At 38.4% G+C, this 21,404-nt stretch overlaps 1 protein-coding gene across 1 annotated transcript in view; it reads right to left on the bottom strand.

Annotated features, from left to right (window-relative positions):
• CDH12 (cadherin 12) overlaps positions 1-21,404 on the bottom strand; it is a 762,277-nt gene that overhangs the window by 59,544 nt on the left and 681,329 nt on the right. The window contains exons 7-8 of the mRNA XM_075826751.1: positions 6,223-6,342; positions 1,207-1,374 (exon numbers count right to left, since the gene is read on the bottom strand). Of these exons, the coding sequence (XP_075682866.1) occupies positions 1,207-1,374; positions 6,223-6,342 (288 nt within the window). The remainder of the gene's footprint in view (positions 1-1,206; positions 1,375-6,222; positions 6,343-21,404) is intronic.

The raw sequence follows: 21,404 nt of genomic DNA, 5'->3' as shown, positions 1-21,404 counted from the left end.
AAAAAATGTGATAAAAAGAGATCAAAAAGTCACATCTACTCCAAAATGGTACCAATAAAAACTACAAGTTGTCAAGCAAAAAAAAAAGCCCTCATACAACCGCATCGGCGGAACAATAAAAAAGTTATGGCTCTTCAAATATGGAGACACAAAAACAGATAATTTTGAAAAAAATGCGTTTTTACTGTGTAAAAGTAGTAAAACATTCAAAAACGACACAAATTTGGTATCGTTGCAATCGTAACAACTGGCTGAATAAAGTTATTGTGTTATTTAAAGCACACGGTAAACGGCGTAGATTTAGGACACGAAAAAGAGTGGCAAAATTTCAGGTTTTTTTTCTATTCCCCCCCCAAAAAAAAGTTCATAAAAGTTAATCAATAAATAATATGTACCTTAAAAATGGTGCTATTAAACAATACAAATTGTCTCGCAAAAAACAAGACCTTATACGGCTATGTCGACGCAAAAATAAAAAAGTTATAGCTCCTGGAATGCGACGATGGAAAAACGTAAAAAATGGCTTGGTCATTAAGGTTTAAAATAGGCTGGTCATTAAGGGGTTAAAAATGCAGGCAAAATCAAGGCCTAAATGAGCAAGGTGCCTAAAGCAAGTGATCAGGGATTCTCAAATTCATTGCATTAGCCCAAATTAAGTGTATAATTATTAGGGCTTATTCTCATGAATGTTGAATACGTCCATGTGACGGCCGTTAAAACAACGGCCGTCACATGAACGCATGTAATTCAATGGGGCCATTCACATGGCCGTTGTTTCAATGGACCGTGTCATGGGTCTGTTGAAAAATAGAACATGTCCTATTTTCTTCTGTTTTCACGGATCCTTCCATAGACTCAGAAAACGGGTCCCACACACGTGAAACTCAGACGTAAAAACGTGGTTTACTTGTTTTGTATTTTCGCAAAGTAAACATATGCTGTGTAAATTTTTTAAATGTTTGCCTCTCAGAATATTATATTAGGGAGTATTATTCACCCCTCCACCAGTTTTCTTTCAATAAAGCTGAACAAAAAAAAACTATTTACTTGCAGAAGATTACCTTGACAACATCAGCTAAATGTGCATCACAGACACAAATAAATAAATATATTTTTATTAATGTTTGGCCTATTACTCAGTATATACAAAAGAAAGTTATTTTTACAAAAAAATATGTAATAGAAAAGCTTATACTAGATACCTACTTTTGGGAAACCTGGGTGGATTGTCATTGACATCAGTAAGTGTTATATTGACAGTAGTAGTTCCTGCCAAGCCACCGAGTTGCCCTCCCATGTCCTTGGCTTGGATAAGAACTTGGTATTGTTCTTTGACTTCACGGTCCATGTTTGGTAAAGCTGTTCTGATGACACCTTCCAAGAAAATAGCAATTAAAGTCAGTTTAGAAGTAAAAACAATGTAATATCTTACAATAATCTGGTATAATACTATATGACTAAACCAATCTTAAAAATGTTTAAACCAATAAACTTAAAATGGAGATTTCATGAAACGGTAGAAATTCTCTTAAAACAAATGTGTTATTTAAATGCCTATTGGGTTACAACATTATAAACAATCCAATCTCATAATGTACAGTTGTAGTAATATTTAGCACAGTAATTAATTGATTTAACTGTACTCAACCCTCCTAAACAAAAATAATCAGTTAAAGGCTATGTACACCTTAGAAAACTATCAAAATGTGTATCAGTGTGATTGGTGCAACTTTGTAATTACATTTAATTAACTTTTTCAAATAACTTTGATTTGATCGATAACAGATTGATCCTGTGTGTCAGAGACACACAGGTCCTGGTGCCATTGAACCTGTCAGTCCACATGACCTGACGGATTCAGGTCTCGGCACAAGATACAGCTGCTCTGTATACAGGATACAAAGCAGCTGTATCTCAAAAAGTAAAAATCATTTTTAATAAAATATAATTACAAAAATTGTTTTCCAAGGTGTACATAGCCTTTAATAGCTTAAAAAACACTGATTCCGAATCTGTAAGTATTATCTTTCTACTCACTTGGATTCCCTTCCTATAAGCCTGCAAACAAACCATGCACTGAATGCTGATGATAAGTTCTAGAAGTCCTTTCCATTATATTGCCTAACTTAGGAGTCCTCTCTATGCACCCGCATGCACCTCACGGCCCATTTGTGGGCTAACATCGGAGGAATGCAGGTTAGTAGAAAGATAAAAATTACTGATTTGGAATTAGCATATTTTAAGCTATATACTGATTATTGTAGTTTAGTGGAGTTTTCTGTGGTAACAGAGTCTTTTTAAACATTACACAGTGGCAATTCAAATTAATGCTTTGTCTGTGTAATGCAGGATAAGTCCACAAGAGTGCGAGAGATGCACTTTTTAACCACTCTCCTCACTCGAAGAGATGAGGATCCTTATCTCTATTAACACAGAATTCCCTAATAGGATATATAAAAATGGCTTTTCTAATCTGGACAACCCTGTTAACCACTCTAGACCATCATGTATAATGGATATAAATATTAACCCCCTTCATTAATCTAGACCACCAGATATAACCACCAAACCACTCCAAACCACCATGAACTTTATAGAAGTACGATCTCTAACCTCTAAACAATACTATATAAAAATGTGTCATATAATGCCTGTAGGAAGTTAACAAAGTAAATGTAATTGGAGAGGGAATTGCCTCCTCCTTCATGGAAACCACCAATATCTTGGAAAAGCCCCTTTAACATTTCTATGTTTGCCCCTATAAATATCAAGAAGGGGGCTAGCTTGTTGTGCCGGTTCCCCAGCACTTAGTTTATTGCTGGTAGAGTATAAAAAAAAGTCTAAACACTGATGAACATCTTCTCCAAATGGCGAGACTAACGACGTTTTCTTTCTCACAGGATCAAGAACTTAAATGTGCTTTTTGAGGACAAACCCTAAACAAACCTCGTAGAGCTTACTCATGGTATCCACCTGAAAACAGATGGGTAAGACCTCATGCACACGGCCGTGCCCGTAATTACGGTCCGCAGGTGGCTCTCTGCATTTTTGGCCCGTGCTCCCATATAAAGTATGAGAGCACTATCCGTACAAAGCAAAAGATAGGACATGTTCGATAAGTTGCGGAGGCTTTCTACGTCCTGGACACCTTCCCGTAAATATACGTGAAAGTGTCCGTGATCAATAGAAATGAATGGGTCACTGTAATTACGGTCCGCAGTTACGGAAAAAATCTACGGTCATGTGCATTGGGCCTTGCAGGGAGTTTTCTGAAGTCCCTGGTTCAGGAGTCCGCTAAGGCTGGGTTCACACGTGGCGGAATTTCACTTAAATTCCGCTGCGGACACTCCGCAGCGTTAATCCGCAGCGGAGCCGTTTGTCCATTGACTTACACTTTAATTTAGCAGTGTTCGTTTAGACGAGGCGTAAAATTCCGCTGCGGAGCATAGGCTGCGGAGCGGAATTTGGTGTCCGCAGCATGCTCTGTCTGTTGCGGAGCAGTGGCGGACTCATGGCGGAATTTCTCCATTGACTTCAATGGAGATTCTAATTTCCGTAATGAAGTCCGCAGCTGTCATGCACATGTTATGTGTGCTGCGGATCCGTCTTGCTTTTTTAACTTGACATTTCTTCATTCTGGCTGGACCTATGTATTTCTAGGTCTACAGCCAGACTGAGGAAGTCAATGGGGCTCCCGTAATGACGGGAGCGTTGCTAGGAGACGTCAGTAAATAGTCACTGTCCAGGGTGCTGAAAGAGTTAAGCGATCGGCAGTAACTGTTTCTGCACCCGGGACAGTGACTACCGATCCGAATATACATGTATCTGTAAAAAAAAATGAAGTTCATACTTACCGAGAACTCCCTGCTTCTGTCTCCAGTCCAGCCTCCCAGGATGACGTTTCAGTCTAAGTGACGGCTGCAGCCAATCACAGGCTAATAACAGGCTGCAGCGGTCACATGGACTGCCGCGTCATCCAGGGAGATCGGGCTGGATGCCGAAGGAGGGACGCGTCACCAAGACAATGGGCGGTAAGTATGAATTTCTTTGACTTTCACAAGGGAAAGTGCTGTCCCTTCTCTCTATCCTGCACTGATAGGGAGAAGGGAAGTACTTTTCCCGCAGTCCGCAGCAGCTAGTCCGCATCAATTTACTGCACATTTTGTGCAGATCCGCAGCAGAATCTGCAACGCAGATTCTGTGCGGCATTGATGCGGACAGTTGTGGAGGAAATCCGCCACGTGTGGTCATGCCCTTAGGCCCCATGCACACAAACGTATTTTGCAGGTGAATTGCGGCCCCATTCATTTAGATGGGCCCATGCACACGACCATGGTTTCCACGGTCCGCACATGGCCCAGGAGCCTGGACCGCAAAAAGAACGGACATGTTTTATTACGGCCGCCTTTTGAGGTTCAAGCTTATAGAAGTTAATGCACGCGGCTATGTGCATGGCCAGCAATTTGCGGGCGGCCCCCGGATGACACTCCGCGGCTGTCCGACCAGAAAATCAGGGCCATGCACAAGGCTATGGTCATGTGCATGAGGCCTAGAGTACATAAATAAATAAATAATACTAAAATATAAATGAGCTGAATAGTGTAATGTCCAGTTATTATTATGTTCTTAATCTCTGCCCAATGAAAATAATTTGGCATGAGAAAATTTATAAAAACTGAAACCAAGCTGTTCTTTGCTAAATATAATTTTTGGCATTGCCTTGAAGCCAGCAAATGCTCATTTATTCAGAATAAACACTATGTATTCAAAATAATAAAGCCTATTTATTGAGAAATAAGGCATAAAAGAGACTGTCTTTTTAAATACTAAATGTACAAATGTGAAAACATCACATGAATAATTTGATGAAGAGCTCCTGAATGGACCTGTGAGGATTTTTAAATAATTTTTATTCTGTCATATTCAAGGATTTAGATGCTGGATTTATATAAAGGTTTGTTAAATATAGTGAATGTTAATGGACTCTCACTGTATCAGATAAGTTAGACTTGGAGTAAGATCAGTTGTCTAGTCTAAATGACATAACATAGAGAACTCACAACTTTTATTCCAGAGATTTCCCACTGTCCTCTGTTAGGCGGGAGATAAAGTCTGTGCTGCCCTGACAACATGACTACCCAGCAGACCTGGCATGAACCACCTGGTTGGTAGTATAGGAAATACTATATATTACAATCACCTCAGTTGGCGACTGTAGTATTTACTATACCACCTGCCAAAGAGCTCTTGCCAGTGTTGCTCATTTGTCATGTTTTATGGAGAGCACAGGCATCAGCTGTGGCCTAGTAGAGGACAGTGGGGATCTCTGAATGCGGGATTCAGGTAGATAAAACTTTGGGAGATATAGTGCTCTATGGGACTCATCAAAAACAAAGTTTTTATATGTTGCCTGTGATTTAACTTTAAATAGACAACTTGTGAAATACCATAAACAACATGATTATGATACAACACTTCCAGGGAAACGCAAAAAAGGGAAATTGCAATTCCCTGCAACTCATTGTACAGATGTAGCAATCTTGAACTTGACATTCAACATAACACCTACTAAGAAACTTAGGCCAATATACACATGTAGAAACCTCCACTGTTCTGTGTGATATAAAGATATAACCACCTATAAAAGAAACACACAGGAACCTTCACTATCAAATATAACAATTCTTTATTAGAAATACACACATCTAAAAACCGTTATAAAAAGTACACATTACCCACAAAGATTGGTCCCCTCTTGGACCAGGTCCTATAACCTCATATAATAATAAAGTGCAAATAGTGCAAAAAGAGACAGGTAAGCCATATAAACATACATAGACATGGACAATATAGCCCAAGGAGGTAAAAAAAAAAATATAGCCAATAACCAAGTCAAATAAAGTGAGGCATACAGACCAGGGCAATGAGGGGATCCAAACCCCAACACATGTTTAGCACGTAGCTTCTTCCGGGGGCCTTACATGTATCAAACTTGAAGTCATAGAAATCTCTAAACACTGCCAAAGGGATTTAAGTCCTTTGCTGAGTCATTTCACTCTGGAAAACAGTAGCGATCCAAGATAATAGACTTTACCAATGTGATATTCTCACATGTATCTATGATATATCAGAAGACAATTTGACTGGATTTCCCCTTTTATACCTTACATGACCAAATAAAAAAAATTGCTTTAATTAAAGCATGCAATAATATATTTGTACCTGTCTTAGGATCAATAGAAAAATAAGGTTGTCCCTGAAGAATGCTATAAACCACTCTGGCACTGCTTCCATATGTAGGATCATCTGCATCAGTTGCTTTGACCTGAAGTACGTAGGCACCTGGAATGAGAAGAAATAAGGATTATCTATGTATTATTTGTGATTGTACATGATTGTAGATTAGCACAAAACTGCATAAAGTCATATGAAAGGACTGACAAAAGGAAGTGCAGAAAAGATAGATAGATAGATAGATAGATAGATAGATAGATAGATAGATAGATAGATAGATAGATAGATAGATAGATAGATAGATAGATAGATAGATAGATAGAACCTCACTATTGTAACTAGATTTAGCAGCAATGCATACTTATTTATTGATAGTGTTTAGGTGCGATTAGTGTTCGCAGTGTGCTGTCACCATTTTCTTGTGTGCTGTATTGTTTGCAGTCACAGGCGTTCTTGCATCTGTATACTTGTTTTGTTTCATTTTGCTCGAATGTGCTGATCAAACTTTCTTGTCTCTTATGTATTGCATATATGTGGCGTTAGTGACTGCCTCCATTTCTTGATCTTGCACTCCTCCCATTCTGCCCTGGGTGATTTTAATTGGTTTAATGGTGGTTCCTACCATCTCCAAGTATATGTAAGCTTTGTCCCAGTTCTGGGTGTATGAGCTGTGTAGGGACCGACCTTATATAGGACGCCTTGTTGCGGCAGGTAGGCTCACACAATTTGAAATAAAATATGCGCTAAGAACCTCCCTATTGTAAGTAGATTCAACAGCAATGCATATCTATTTATTTATAGTGTTTAGGTGCCATTGATATTCACTTCATTATAAACTCACTGACAATGAGGATAAACTAGGTAAAACAACCTGAGATGTGTGGGCTTCGTAAATGGGGCAGAAGGCACATATTGCACCTCATTTGTAAGCTCCTGGTTGGTAGAGATTATAGGAGTGGAATCTCTTTCTAAAATGTTTACCATAGTGTGGGCATATAGGATACCACTATTAAAAAATAATCCAGGAGTCCTGCCAAGACTAATTCTGATAAAAGTTTTGTCTCAGCATAAAGATATTTTGAAGAAATCCAGGTCCATGTATGGAAATAAAATTCAAAGCCCTATAATGTTATTCCCAGATTATTAGATTTATGTCCAGAAGAAGCGTAAAAAATGATGGGTCAAAAAATAGAGATTTAGACAAGTGAACATTGTACACTGCATGCTGCGCCCAGCCAGGCTTAGAGTCATATATGAGGGTTCAACATATTTCTCTTAGATGCCTCTAGGTGGATGTACAGAAAATGGATTGTTTAACACTTGGATATTTTGCACTCTAACTTCATTATTACTTATGTTGCTGGAAAATGAAAGTTTTTTCTGGATATACTGGAGAGGAGGTTGGGGGTTAGATGTGGGAATAGGAATAAGCGACATATTAAATATGTGCAGTTGTACTTGTTGGTTGAAAGTCTGAACTGGTAGATTTTGCTACTCTTTCGTTTCTCCTTTCTCCTCCCTATTGTGTTGTTGTATCGCTGAATGCTGGTAACCTATTTTTTCACGGGTGAATTTCATACAATAAACAAATAATCTGGCAGGTATGGCATTAGTATCTTGGAATATAAAAGGTTTAGGGGAGAGCAACAAATGTATTTCAGTATTTATATGGGTTTTCCAGCAAGTTAAAATTGATAGTCTGTCCCCAGGATAGGCCATCAATAGCTGATGGGTCCGACTTTCAGGACCCCAACCCATCACTGCACCCCCTTTGCTGCACCCCCTTCAAAACATCTGATCGGCGGAGGTTCTGGAAGTCGGACCCCAACCCATCGGCTATTGATGGCCTATTCCCTTTAATCTTGTTAAAAATTTCTTACCAGCTATTATATATCTACAGGAGACAAATCGTAGGTCGTACATGCTAGCATCACCGCTGAGGCCACTGATTGGCTTTAGTAGTTACATGGACGTATGGCACGTTATTGCTCCAAGAAAGTAAATAAAAACTGTCAGGGACAATAGGAGCATCAGTGCTGAAGCAGCAGTAGATTTAACAGGTGAGTAGTTTTTGTTTTTATATATTAAAATATTTCCTGCAGCTACTTTAACCCCTTTAGGATCGGCCTATATTGGGTATTTAGGATCTTTTATGAGTTTTTTCAGCGTCGCATTCCAAGAGCTATAACTTTTTTTCCATCGATGTAACTGTATGAGAGCTTATTTCTGCGAGACGAGTCATCATTTTTGCTAGAAACATTTTGAGGTACATAAAGCTTATTGATTAACTTTCATTAGCTTTTTTTGGGGAGAATAGAAAAAAAAATAATTGTGTACTGTTTGGTACGGTTGCGGAGAAATCATATATGTGTTTTTTTTTTAAGACTTTAGCAAAATAAAAACACTTTCAATGGCAAAAATGTTTTTAACCCCTTCACACAATTTGATGGGTCTGGACATCGGCATAACAAGCAGCTTCCCGCAATCCGACGTACCAGACCCATCATGAAGCTGAAGCGGGCACAGCAGCTGTGCGTGCTTCATCTTCAGCGGGTGTCAGCTGTAATAGCCACTGTTTAACCCCGTCAATGCGGCAGTCAATGCCGTCCGCTGCATTGAAGTGGTTGACAGACGGAGGAGGCTCCCTCTGTACCACCAGCCCCCCCACCCTGCGGTAGATCGCGCGTTGCGATGGTTGCCAGGTATGGAATACTATTAGGTCCTACCCAAGGCAGGACCTAATAGGCTTAACTGTCAGATGAAAAATGACAGTTACAATACACTGCACTAAATAAGTAGTTCAGTGTATTGTACAGGGAATCAGAAGATCAGATCTTCAAGTCCTCAAATAAGTGTAAAAAAAAGTGAAAAAGTAAAAACAAAATGTTTAAGAAAAATAAATAAAAGTTTTAAGTAATAAAAAGAGTAATCACCCTGTTTCCCTAATCAAGTGCTTTATAATTAGAAAAAAACGAAAAAAAAACTATACATAAATAAGTATCGCCGCGTTTGGAACAACCTGAACTATAAAAATATCTCATTATTTTTACTGCATGGTAAACACCTTAAAAAAATTCAATAAAAAACTATGACAGTTTTTCTTTTTTGGGTCACCTTGTCTCAGAAGAAATGTAATGAAAAGTGATCAAAAAGTCGCAAGTACCCCAAAATGGTACCCACAAAAACTACAGTTCGTTGTAATCGTATTGACCCACAGGATAAAGTTAACATGTTGTTTATACTGCATGGTGAACACTGTAAAAAAGAAAAAAAAAGAAAACTGTGCTAGAATTGCTGTTTTTTGGTTTCCTTGTCTCCCAAAAAATGGAATAAATAGTGATAAAAAAAAATCCCATGTAACGCAAAATGGGACCAATAAAAATTACAGCTCGTTCCACAAAAACCAAGCCCTCACACAGCTCCTTCAACGGAAAAATAACACGTTATGACTCTCAAAACGCAATGATGCAAAATGATGCTAAATGACGGCCCAGACACATTTTTTAGGTCCAGTAGTTTTTCACAAAAAAACCCACATCATCATTCACTAGACCCCACTAGTGGACCCTGTAGATGCAGCGGAGATGAGGAAACTTGAGGGCCTTGTGCTGCTTATAGGGCTAGTGAAGAAGTCAGATATTAGACAATACTGGAGCGCAATATTTGGTATAATACCCAAAAAACCTGGTCTGTACATAAAGGATTGATTCAAAGCGTACCACAGCAATCCATGGATTATTCACTTTATTATTCATTCACCCGATTATTACATCATCCTATTATGCCCTGATGCACTCCTCCCTGCTTACATATACCCTGATGTACTCCGCCAAGCTTACATATACCCTGATGTACTCCGCCTAGTTTACATGTACCCTGATGTACTCTGCCCAGCTTGCATATACCTGGATGTACTCCGCCCAGCTTATATATACCCTGATGTACTCCTCACATATTATATAGACTCTGATGTACTCCGCCCAGTTTACATATACCTTGATGTACTCCGCCCAGCTTATATATACCCTGATGTACTCTGCACAATTTATATATACCCTGATGTACTCCGCCCAGCTTACATATACCCTGATGTACTCCGCCCAGTTTACATAAACCCTGATGTACTCCGCACAGTTTATATATACCCTGATGTATTCCTCACAGATTACATATACCCTGATGTACTCCTCACAGCTTACATATACCCTGGTGTACTCCTCACAGATTACATATACCCTGGTGTACACCGCCGAGCTTACATATACCCTGATGTACTCCGCCCAGTTTACATAAACCCTGATGTACTCCGCACAGTTTACATATACCCAGATGTACTCCTCACAGATTACATATACCCTGATGTACTCCACCCAGTTTACATATACCCTGATGTACTCTGACCAGATTACATATACCTTGATGTACTCCGCACAGCTTACATATACACTGATGTACTCCGCACAGCTTACATATACCCTGATGTACTCCGCCCATTTTACATATGCCCCCACTTTATAAGATGTAATACCAGTAAAACCCCAAACAAAACTACTACCAAGCAAAATCTGCGCTACAAAAGCCAAATGGTGGTCTTTCTGACCCTGACAGTGTGCCCAAACAGTAGTTTATGACCACACATGGGTATTACTGTATTCTGGAAAACCTGCTTAACAATTTATAAGGTGTGTGTGTCTCCAATGGTACAAGCTGGGCACAACATTTTGGTCACTGAAATGGCATATCAGTGGGAAAAAGGCACTTTTCAATCTGCAACATCCACTGTGCTCTAATTTCTGCAAAACACTTGAGGCGTCAAAATGCTCACAATACCTCTAGATACATTTCTTCAGGGACGTAGTTTCCAAAATAGGGTAATTTTTCAGGGCTTTCCAATGTACTGATATCTTAGCTCAATGCAACATGGTGTCAGAAAACTAATTTTGTGAAATCTCCACTCCAAAAACCAAATTGTGGTCCTTCCCTTTAGAGCCATGCTGTGTGTCCAAATAACAGTTTATGACCACATATGGGATATTGCCGTACTTGGGAGAAATTACTTTACAAATGTTGGGCAGCTTTTTCTCCTTTATCCCTTGTGAAAATGTTGATATTAATTTTTACGGCCTAATTCCAATAAATTCTACAAAAGACCTGTGGGGTCTAGATGCTGACTATACCACTAGATAGATTGCTTAAGGTGTGTAGTTTTCCAAATGGGGTCACTTTTGGGGGGGCTCCTACTGTTTTTGATCTGCAGAGGCTTTTGAAATGTGACATGGCACCCAAGAACAATTCCAGCTAAATTTGAGCTCCAAATGGTGCTATTTCCCTTTTGAACCCTGTAGTTTGTCTAAACAGCCGTTTTTGACCACAGATGGGGTATTGCCGTAACGGGGAGAAATTGCTTTTCAAATGTTGGGGTTCTTTTTCTCCTTTATTCCTTGTAAAAATGTTCATGTTTTATCAGAAAAAAATTAGCTTTTCAATTTCATGGCCTAATTCCACTAAATTCGGCAAAAACCCAGTGGGGTTAAAATTCTCACTATACCCCTCGATGAAATCCTTCAGGGGTGTAGTTTCCCAAATGGGGTCACTTTTTGGGGGTTTCCACTGATTTGGTCCCTCAGGGGCTTTGCAAATGTGAAATGGCGCTGCAATCCATTCCAGCAAAATTTTAGCTCCAAAAGCCAAATGGTGCTCCTTCCCTTCTAAGCCCTGCCATGTGTCCAAACAGCAGTTTATTGGCACATATGGGGTATAGATGTGCTCAGAAGAGGTTGCTTTACAATTTTTGGGGTGCCTTTTCTCCTTTATTTATTGTAAAAATGGAAAAATCGGAGCTAAAACTACATTTTATTAGAAAAAAAATGTACATTTTCATTTTCACGGCCTAATTCCAAAATCAGCAGAAAACCTATGGGGTCAAAATGCTTACTATACCCCTCGATAAATTCCTTGAGGGGTGTAGTTTCCCAAATGGGGTCACTTTTGGGGGGTTTTCCACTGTTTTACTCCCACAGGGACTTTGCAAATGCAACATGGCACCCGAAAACCATTGCAGCAAAATTTGAGCTCTGACGTGTATACAAACAGCAGTTTATTACCACATGTGGAGTATTTCCGTAATCGGGAGAAATTGCTTTTCAAATGTTGTGGTGTTTTTTGTCCTTTATGCCTTGAAAAAATTGAAACTTTCTAAGTTTTATTGGAAAAAATGAAAATTTTCAGTTTCACGGCCTAATTCTACTAAATTCATTAAAAAAAACTGTGGGGTCAAAATGCCCACTATAACCCTTGATCAATTCCTTGAGGGGTCTAGATTGCCAAATGGTGTATTTTTGGGAGTATTTCCACTGTTTTTGGCCCCATAAAACCTCTCCAAACCTGACATGGTGCCTAAAATAAATTCTAATAAAAACAAGGCCCCAAAACCATCTAGGTGCTCCTTTGCTTCTGAGGCGGTGCTTCAGTCTATCACCACACTAGGGCCATATTTTGGGTATTTATAAAAACTGAAGACTCTGGGCAATAAATATTGAGTTGTGTTTCTCTGGTAAAAACCCTCTGTGTTACAGAAAAAAAGTATTAAATATGAGTTTCTGCAAAAAAAAAAAATTATTTGTAATTTTCACCCCTACATTGCTTTAATTCTTGTGAAATGCCTAAATTGTTAAGAAACGTTCTTAATGCTATCTTGAATACATTGAGGGTTGCAGTTTTTAAAATGGGGTGATTTATGGCGGTTTATATTGTATGGGCCCCTCAAAGCCACTTCACAACTGAACTGGTCCCTGAAAAAATAGCCTTTTGAAATTTTCTTGAATATGTAAGAAATTGCTGCTAAAGTTCTAAGCCTTGTAACGTCCTAGAAAAAGTAAAGAAGGTTCAAAAAAACGATGCCAACATAAAGTAGACATATGGGATATGTGAAATAGTAACTATTTTGTGTAGTAATAACTCTCTCTTTTTTCAAGCAGATCCAGTTAAATTTAGAAAAGCGCTAATTTTTGCAAATTTTCTCTAAATAAATATTTAATTTATCGACCATATTTTTTAACTAACATAAAGTACAATATGTCACGAGAAAACAATCTCAGAATTGTTTGGATAGGTAAAAGAATTCCAAAGCTATTACCACATAAATTGACAAATGTCGGATTTGAAAAAATCGGCTTCGTCTTTAAGGGTATGTTCACACGCTTATTGTCAGACGTTTTTTGGGCCATAAATGCCCAAAAATGGGCGAAAAATCATAAGCAGAACGCCTCCAAACATCTGCCCATTGATTTCAATGGGAAAAACGGCGTTCTGTTCCGATGGGCCGCTTTTTAAAAAAAACGGGCGCTTTAAAAAAACGGCCGTGAAAAAGAAGTGCATGTCACTTCTTAACCCGTTTTTGGAGCTTTTTTTCATTAACTCTATAGAAAAATAGCACCAAATAGAGCCGTAAATAATGCCACAAAAATCACGAGTTGCTAAAAAAAACGACTGAAAATCAGGAGCTATTTTTCCTTGAAAACAGCTTTGTATTTACAGACGTTTTTGATTTTGTGTGTGCACATAACCTCAGGCTAAATTTAACACTGTTTTCTTTCTTATCTCCTTGCTGACATTTGACGTATACTTACAGTGGAGGAAATAAGTATTTGATCCCTTGCTGATTTTGTAAGTTTGCTCACTGTCAAAGTCATGAACAGTCTAGAATTTTTTGGCTAGGTTAATTTTACCAGTGAGAGATAGATTATATAAAAAAAAATAAAGAAAATCACATAGTCAAAATTACATATATTTATTTGCATTGTGCACAGAGAAATAAGTATTTGATCCCCTAACAACCATTAAGGGTTCAGCCTCCTCCAAACCAGTTACACGCTCCAAATCAACTTGGTGCCTGCATTAAAGACAGCTGTCTTACATGGTCACCTGTATAAAAGACTCCTGTCCTCAGACTCAATTAATCAGTCTGACTCTAACCTCTACAACATGGGCAAGACCAAAGAGCTTTCTAAGGATGTCAGGGACAAGATCATAGACCTGCACAAGGCTGGAATGGGCTACAAAACCATAAGTAAGACGCTGGGTGAGAAGGAGACAACTGTTGGTGCAATAGTAAGAAAATGGAAGACATACAAAATGACTGTCAATCGACATCGATCTGGGGCTCCATGCAAAATCTCACCTCATGGGGTATCCTTGATCCTGAGGAAGGTGAGAGCTCAGCCGAAAACTACATGGGGGGAACTTGTTAATGATCTAAAGGCAGCTGGGACCACAGTCACCAAGAAAACCATTGGTAACACATTACGCCGTAATGGATTAAAATCCTGCAGTGCCCGCAAGGTCCCCCTGCTCAAGAAGGCACATGTACAGGCCCGTCTGAAGTTTGCAAATGAACATCTGGATGATTCTGAGAGTGATTGGGAGAAGGTGCTGTGGTCAGACGAGACTAAAATTGAGCTCTTTGGCATTAACTCAACTCGCCGTGTTTGGAGGAAGAGAAATGCTGCCTATGACCCAAAGAACACCGTCCCCACTGTCAAGCATGGAGGTGAAAACATTATGTTTTGGGGGTGTTTTTCTGCTAAGGGCACAGGACTACTTCACCACATCAATGGGAGAATGGATGGAGCCATGTACCGTCAAATCCTGAGTGACAACCTCCTTCCCTCCACCAGGACATTAAAAATGGCTCGTGGCTGGGTCTTCCAGCACGACAATGACCCGAAACATACAGCCAAGGCAACAAAGGAGTGGCTCAAAAAGAAGCACATTAAGGTCATGGAGTGGCCTAGCCAGTCTCCAGACCTTAATCCCATCGAAAACTTATGGAGGAAGCTGAAGTTGCCAAGCGACAGCCTCGAAATCTTAATGATTTAGAGATGATCTGCAAAGAAGAGTGGGCCGAAATTCCATCTAACATGTGTGCAAACCTCATCATCAACTACAAAAAAATGTCTGACTGCTGTGCTTGCCAACAAGGGTTTTACCACCAAGTATTAAGTCTTGTTTGCCAAAGGGATCAAATACTTATTTCTCTGTGCACAATGCAAATAAATATATATAATTTTGACAATGTGATTTTCTATTTTTTTTTTTTATATAATCTATCTCTCACTGGTAAAATTAACCTAGCCTAAAAATTCTAGACTGTTCATGTCTTTGACAGTGGGCAAACTTACAAAATCAGCAAGGGATCAAGTACTTATTTCCTTCACTGTATGTCATAGCCGGCAAGTGAAGCCCGTGATCACGCTCCATACTAATTAGGTGTCGATGGTATGCTACAGCCAACACTTCACTACAATAAGTGGAATCCTGCGGTGCCGATGATTGTCATGTCATTTTCTGGCATAATGCCAGAAATATAACACATGACTGCTGAGCCCCGCTGAGCCCTCTCATTGGCTGCATTGGCCAAATACTACATACATGTAAACAACCACCGGGAGTACCGGTGGAGCGTCAGCACTGGGTCGCCGGGTCAAGGATAGGTCATTGTTGTTTTTTTGGATACATTTATTTTATTTTCAGCCCAGCCAAAAAATCGTACATCCCGGACAACCACTTTATTAAATTTATTAAACTGTATATAATTATTCTTTAGGTACCCCTAGGGGATGTCACAATGGAATCTTTTGATTGCTTCTATAATGCCTTAGCACAGCCTTTCAGGCATAAAAACATGGCAGTCCTGAGCACGATGTAGAGTTACCTGTTTTTATTTATTGAATCTGATTGGTCAGAGCACACAGCTTAGCTCTGATATCACACCAGGAAGACCCCATTCGCTCAGCAAGCATGGAGACAGACAAGGGGAGAAATTTATCAAAACTGGTGTTTCATGCACTAGTCTTATTAGGAAACCAGCTAAATCAAACGCCCCTGAATAAATTTGTTGCATCAATATCTGTTCATGCACCATGGGTGGCGTAGATTTCCTCTATAATTTCCGCCAGTTTGTGGCGTAAACTATAGTAAATGCGATGGGCTTGGAATGGCCCCTTCCACTTATCCCTGCCCACTATTTTGAAAAGTGGCTAGCATGGCGGATACGTCCCAGAAGTCATAGTTTTTCAACTTTAGAGTTGCTTGCGTCTTTTCTACGCTAGAAAACTGGCATAGAAACATTTCTAAATTCCCCCAATGTGTTGTACAGAATGAAGTGGAAGCTATGTTAGTATAATAATCAAGAAAAGGACTAATAAAAAATACTACTACATACCAGGGGCAGGACATGCTTTGTTAGTGCCCAAGTTAATGGTTTTAAAATGAATTCTCTCCCAAGCACGGTAGCATGTCACCTGTCACCCCTTTCCCCACCGATTGCTTTTGTTCTTATTTCTATGAAAACACTGATTAGTAAAAAATACGAGGGCAGAACACTACTTTTTGTTTTAATTCATAAGTTATGTTCTATATGCATTTTCTAATAAGAATTAGGGTAAGTTTTTCTCCAGTATAATACAGTTTAATGCAATTCTCTTAGTATAAGGATTACAATGTAATCATATGGGTTGTTTACATCCAGAGCTTTTTACGATTTACATATTTACACAATTTATGTTATCATTTCTATACACTGTTGTACTTTCCTTGCATTTTATACACTGTTTAAATATTAACACATAAAATGAACAATAAATTTACGGAATACTCTTTAATTATTTTTCTAGTGAGCAAACACATTATAGCAACATTACAGAGAGTTAACCTAAGGGTAGTCAACAGCCAGGCAACATTTGATGTCTATTTTGATAATAGGGGGGGGGGGGGGGGTCAATATTGATAAAAGAAGATACAGAAGAACTCAAACTATTTTTGAAATTATAAAAAAAACAAAACATTGGAGATGTAGCTTCTGCAGATCAGATTAAACTTTCTTGAAAACTACGATCCTAAACTGGTATATAGTTTATTTTGTATTCTTGCCCAAGCTTAAATTAAATGGACAATGAAATAACTAACTTATAACATGTTAAAAACCTTTATTCTGTTTCAATAATGACTTATAGATGAAAACTTAAGTAAAATTACTTGTCGCGATGTCTTGACAAAGTTTGACTAAAGTGACCATTGTTTTATGAGCAGCCAGAAACGTATGTTATCATCAGCTTCCCAAGGTAAAACGTAAGTGATCATATTCTAGTTGTGGTCTAACATTTTACTTTGCTTGATTTTATTTACTGTATAACAATAAAAAAAGTTGCACTTCATTAGATTTCAAGTTTCATTGAAAGGGAGGCCTTGCTCATGAACCATTGCCTTAGTATTGTCAATAGTAATTTCATATTTGGTTTAGTACACTATGTATGTTCGTATTTTTATGCATCTATAAAGTAAGATATTGACATTGCCCTTGTATGCCTTAACATAAAAACATGAACCATGAAAAACTAATAGTAATATAGTCTGAAATGTTCCTTAAGCTAGCTTCGGTTGGAATAATAAAAGGGAAATTTTTCACCTGAGAATAATGACCTAGTTTAAGGGTCCTTCACCATATTGTCCTAGTAACACAAGCCTGCCTGCATCATTAATATCTTTAGAGGCAGACACAATCACAAAGCTATATTCCTCAATGACTCAGTGCTCCAGACAATGATGATGCTTTTCTTTGCCTCCACAGAAGGCCATGTCTTCCTAAGCTATTGTATTATTTATTATCATTTTGCACTCAATTGCTACTTTATTTTTTATTTTATTATTAACCCTATCTTGTAATATTTTACCATAAGATATATATCCAAAATAAACAAAAGAGAACATATAAAATATAAATATATTAATCCCCTATCAAATTAGGTGCGTAACAAATCTTAAAATGGGTCATACCCCCAAAAGGGGGAAACATGAAGAAGAGAAAGAAGTGTTACAGCTACTAAAACTTTATATAATTGGGAAGATTTATTAATACTGGATACCAATACCAATATTTTACACCTAAAAAAATAACGCACGCTGTTGACAAATTTTTGCGGTTATACAGGTATATAATATACAGTAGATTCTGTATTATTTATGATGAATTGCTAGTCACATGACAATTTTTTTTTAATTCGTCATTGTTTGTATAATTTCTAATATGTTCCTGACGAAATTATAAAATGCATTAGACCAATAAAGAAAGCTTCATAGTTTAACATTACTGTTTATTTGCTCTACCAAGAGCTAATCTATGCCAGAGGTATCCTATAGCTGCTTATCTCCCTACTCCTATGCAAAAAAAGATCTGAGCATGCATGTTGATTGAAAAATTGGGGGAAAAAAAGCATTTGGCTTGCAGCTGTCTAAAGTGTATGGTCAACTAAAGCCCAAAATGTGTCGCAGTGCAAGATACTATCAATACGAACATTATAGCGTATACAGGTACAGCAACTTTTTGTGGGTTAGCTTTATTAATTTATATCAATTGGCCTTGCATTGATGTAAAACTTGAAGTCCAAAAATGCCATAATGACTGGAAAATGTAAATTAACATTGTGATATTGGCATTTTACTGTTTTATTTGAGGCAGTTATTTTCACAAGATTAAGTGCTGCATATTAATTGTCACCCTTGAATTTACTTATTGGAAACTGAGGGTAAACTGTCACTTTGAAATCCTCTTTTAGCTTTTTAGATAAAAAGTGAGAAATAAAAAATATTGTGTTTGAAATTTTTTTTTCTAGGATTCACACAAATAGATAACTACAGTTTATTGATTTCAAATAATAAACAGCCTATTTATTTTAGTCCATTTAAGTAAAATCCAAGTGTTTATACAAACAAAAATAAGAAACTGATTAAATTCTATCTCATTAGAGGAAATGCCTCTTCCTCCACTTTTAAGGTCCACCCCCTGCCTTTTGCACTTATCATTCACTTCTAAAATACGTCTTGGGACAGGAGATGGATTTTCCACTCACTGGGGGATAAGGTTACATGCTGCCCATAGAAATCTATGGAGAGGGAGATAGCAGAGGGAGCTAGAGGAAAGAGAAACACATAGATATGCTGCAGCTTCTATTATGTTTGTCATTTCATCCTAGTGTATTCACAGCTACACTGCTCATTACTGCTGTATGAAGTACTCCATGCTGCTTCTGCTGCTACTGAGGGTGTGCTATAGATTGGGTAGCAGGATGTTTTTTTCTCTATGTGTGTTGTGTATGGCAGACATGATAGCAGTCAGGGTATGTTCCCACGGCTTATTTTCGGCCATTTTTCTGGCCATAAACAACCTCCAAACGGCCGAAAAATTGGAAGCAGAATGCCTCCAAACATCTGCCCATTGATTTCAATGGGAAAAATGGCGTTCTGTTCCGACGGGCCGTTTTTTTGCACGGCCGTTTTGAAAAACGGCCGCATTAAAAAAGCGGCCGCGAAAAAGAAGTGCAGGTCACAGTTTTTCCATAGACTTTATTGAAAACCGCTCCAAAAACGGCCGTAAAAAATGCTGCAAAAACTGCGAGTGGCTTAAAAAAGTCTGAAAATCAGGAGCTGTTGTGTGAACATACCCTTAGGGTTCACCCACTAGCTCAGAGATAACTGAGAATTAACCCGTTAGTGACCGCCAATACGCCTTTTAACGGCGGCCACTAACAGGCTTTATTCTGATGCATACGCCTTTTTACGGCACTGCATCAGGATACAGTAAACAGAGCAGGGAGCTGTCAAATCTCCCTGCTCCTAGCTGTCAGAGGTAGCTGAGGGCTGGGGGCATCCCTGCTCTGCCGTGTGAGATCGATATAAATATCGATCTCACCCGTTAACCCTTCAGATGCGGTGCGCAATAGCGTGCACCGCATCTGAGTGGTTTTGGAGAGAGGGAGGGAGCTCCCTCTCTCCCCCACCGACACCCGGCGATACGATCGCCGAGTGTCTGTGTCTCCAATGGCAGCCGGGGGCCTAATAAAGGCCCCCAGGTCTGCCTGGAGCGAATGCCTGCTAGATCATGCTGGAGGCATGACCTAGCAGATGCCTGTGCGTTTTAAACGGACAGGCAATAATACACTGCAATACAAAAGTATTGCAGTGTATTATAATAGCGATCGGAGAATCGCATATTAAAGTCCCCAAGTGGGACTAGTAAAAAAGTAAAAAAAAGTTGAATAAAGTTAATTTAAAAAAAAATTGAAAAAAATTGAAAAACCCACCTTTTCCCCTTACAAAATGCTTTACTATTATAAAACCAAAATGAAGTAAAAAAGTTACACATATTTGGTATCTCTGCGTCCGTAACAACCCCGACTATAAATCTATTACATTATTTAACCCGCACGGTGAACGCCGTAAAAAATGTAATAAAAAAACTATGGACAAATTGCTGTTTTCTGTGACTCCTGACTTAAAATAATGTGATAAAAAGTAATCAAAAAGTCGCATCTACTCCAAAATGGTACCAATAAAAACTACAAGTCTTCCCGCAAAAAGAAAGCCCTCATACAACCGCATCGGCAAAAAAATAAAAACGTTACGGCTCTTCAAATATGGAGACACAAAAACAAATAATTTTGAAAAAAAAGCGTTTTTACTATGTAAAAGTAGTAAAACATACAAAATCTATACAAATTTATCGTTGCAATCGTAACAACCCGCTGAATAAAGTTATTGTGTTATTTATATCACACGGTAAACGGCATAGATTTACGATGCGAAAAAGAGTGGCGAAATTTCAGGTTTTTTTCTATTTCCCCCCGAAAAAAAGTTAATAAAAGTTAATCAAAAACGAATATGTACCGCAAAATGGTACTATTAAAAAATACAACTTGTCCCGCAAAAAACAAGACCTTATACACCTATGTCGACGCAAAAATAAAAAAGTTATAGCTCTTGGAATGCGACGATGGAAAAACGTAAAAAATGGCTTGGTCATTAAGGTTTAAAATAGGCTGGTCATTAAGGGGTTAAATAGAGCTTTCAGAGGGAAAAACTGCTTAAGAATGCAGGATACAAGTCATATAATGGGTAGAAATTGTGTTATTCATCATGTACACACACATAATAACTTATTATGAAAAGTCACATGACAGGTTAGATCCACTTTAAGCATCTATTGAGAAATGGATCAACTAGAACGTAATTCTTGATATTCATACTGGAGATTCTCTATTGCTGTATGTAACAAATCTAAGACTTCCTAATGAATGTTAGAAAAAGAAATATCCAGATCATTCACAACTATCATTAGC

Source organism: Rhinoderma darwinii, chromosome 5 (assembly GCF_050947455.1).
Source record: "Rhinoderma darwinii isolate aRhiDar2 chromosome 5, aRhiDar2.hap1, whole genome shotgun sequence".
Classification (NCBI taxonomy): Eukaryota; Metazoa; Chordata; class Amphibia; order Anura; family Rhinodermatidae; genus Rhinoderma; species Rhinoderma darwinii.
Note: the sequence above shows the minus strand (reverse complement) of the source record. Positions and strands in the feature narration are given on the sequence as shown.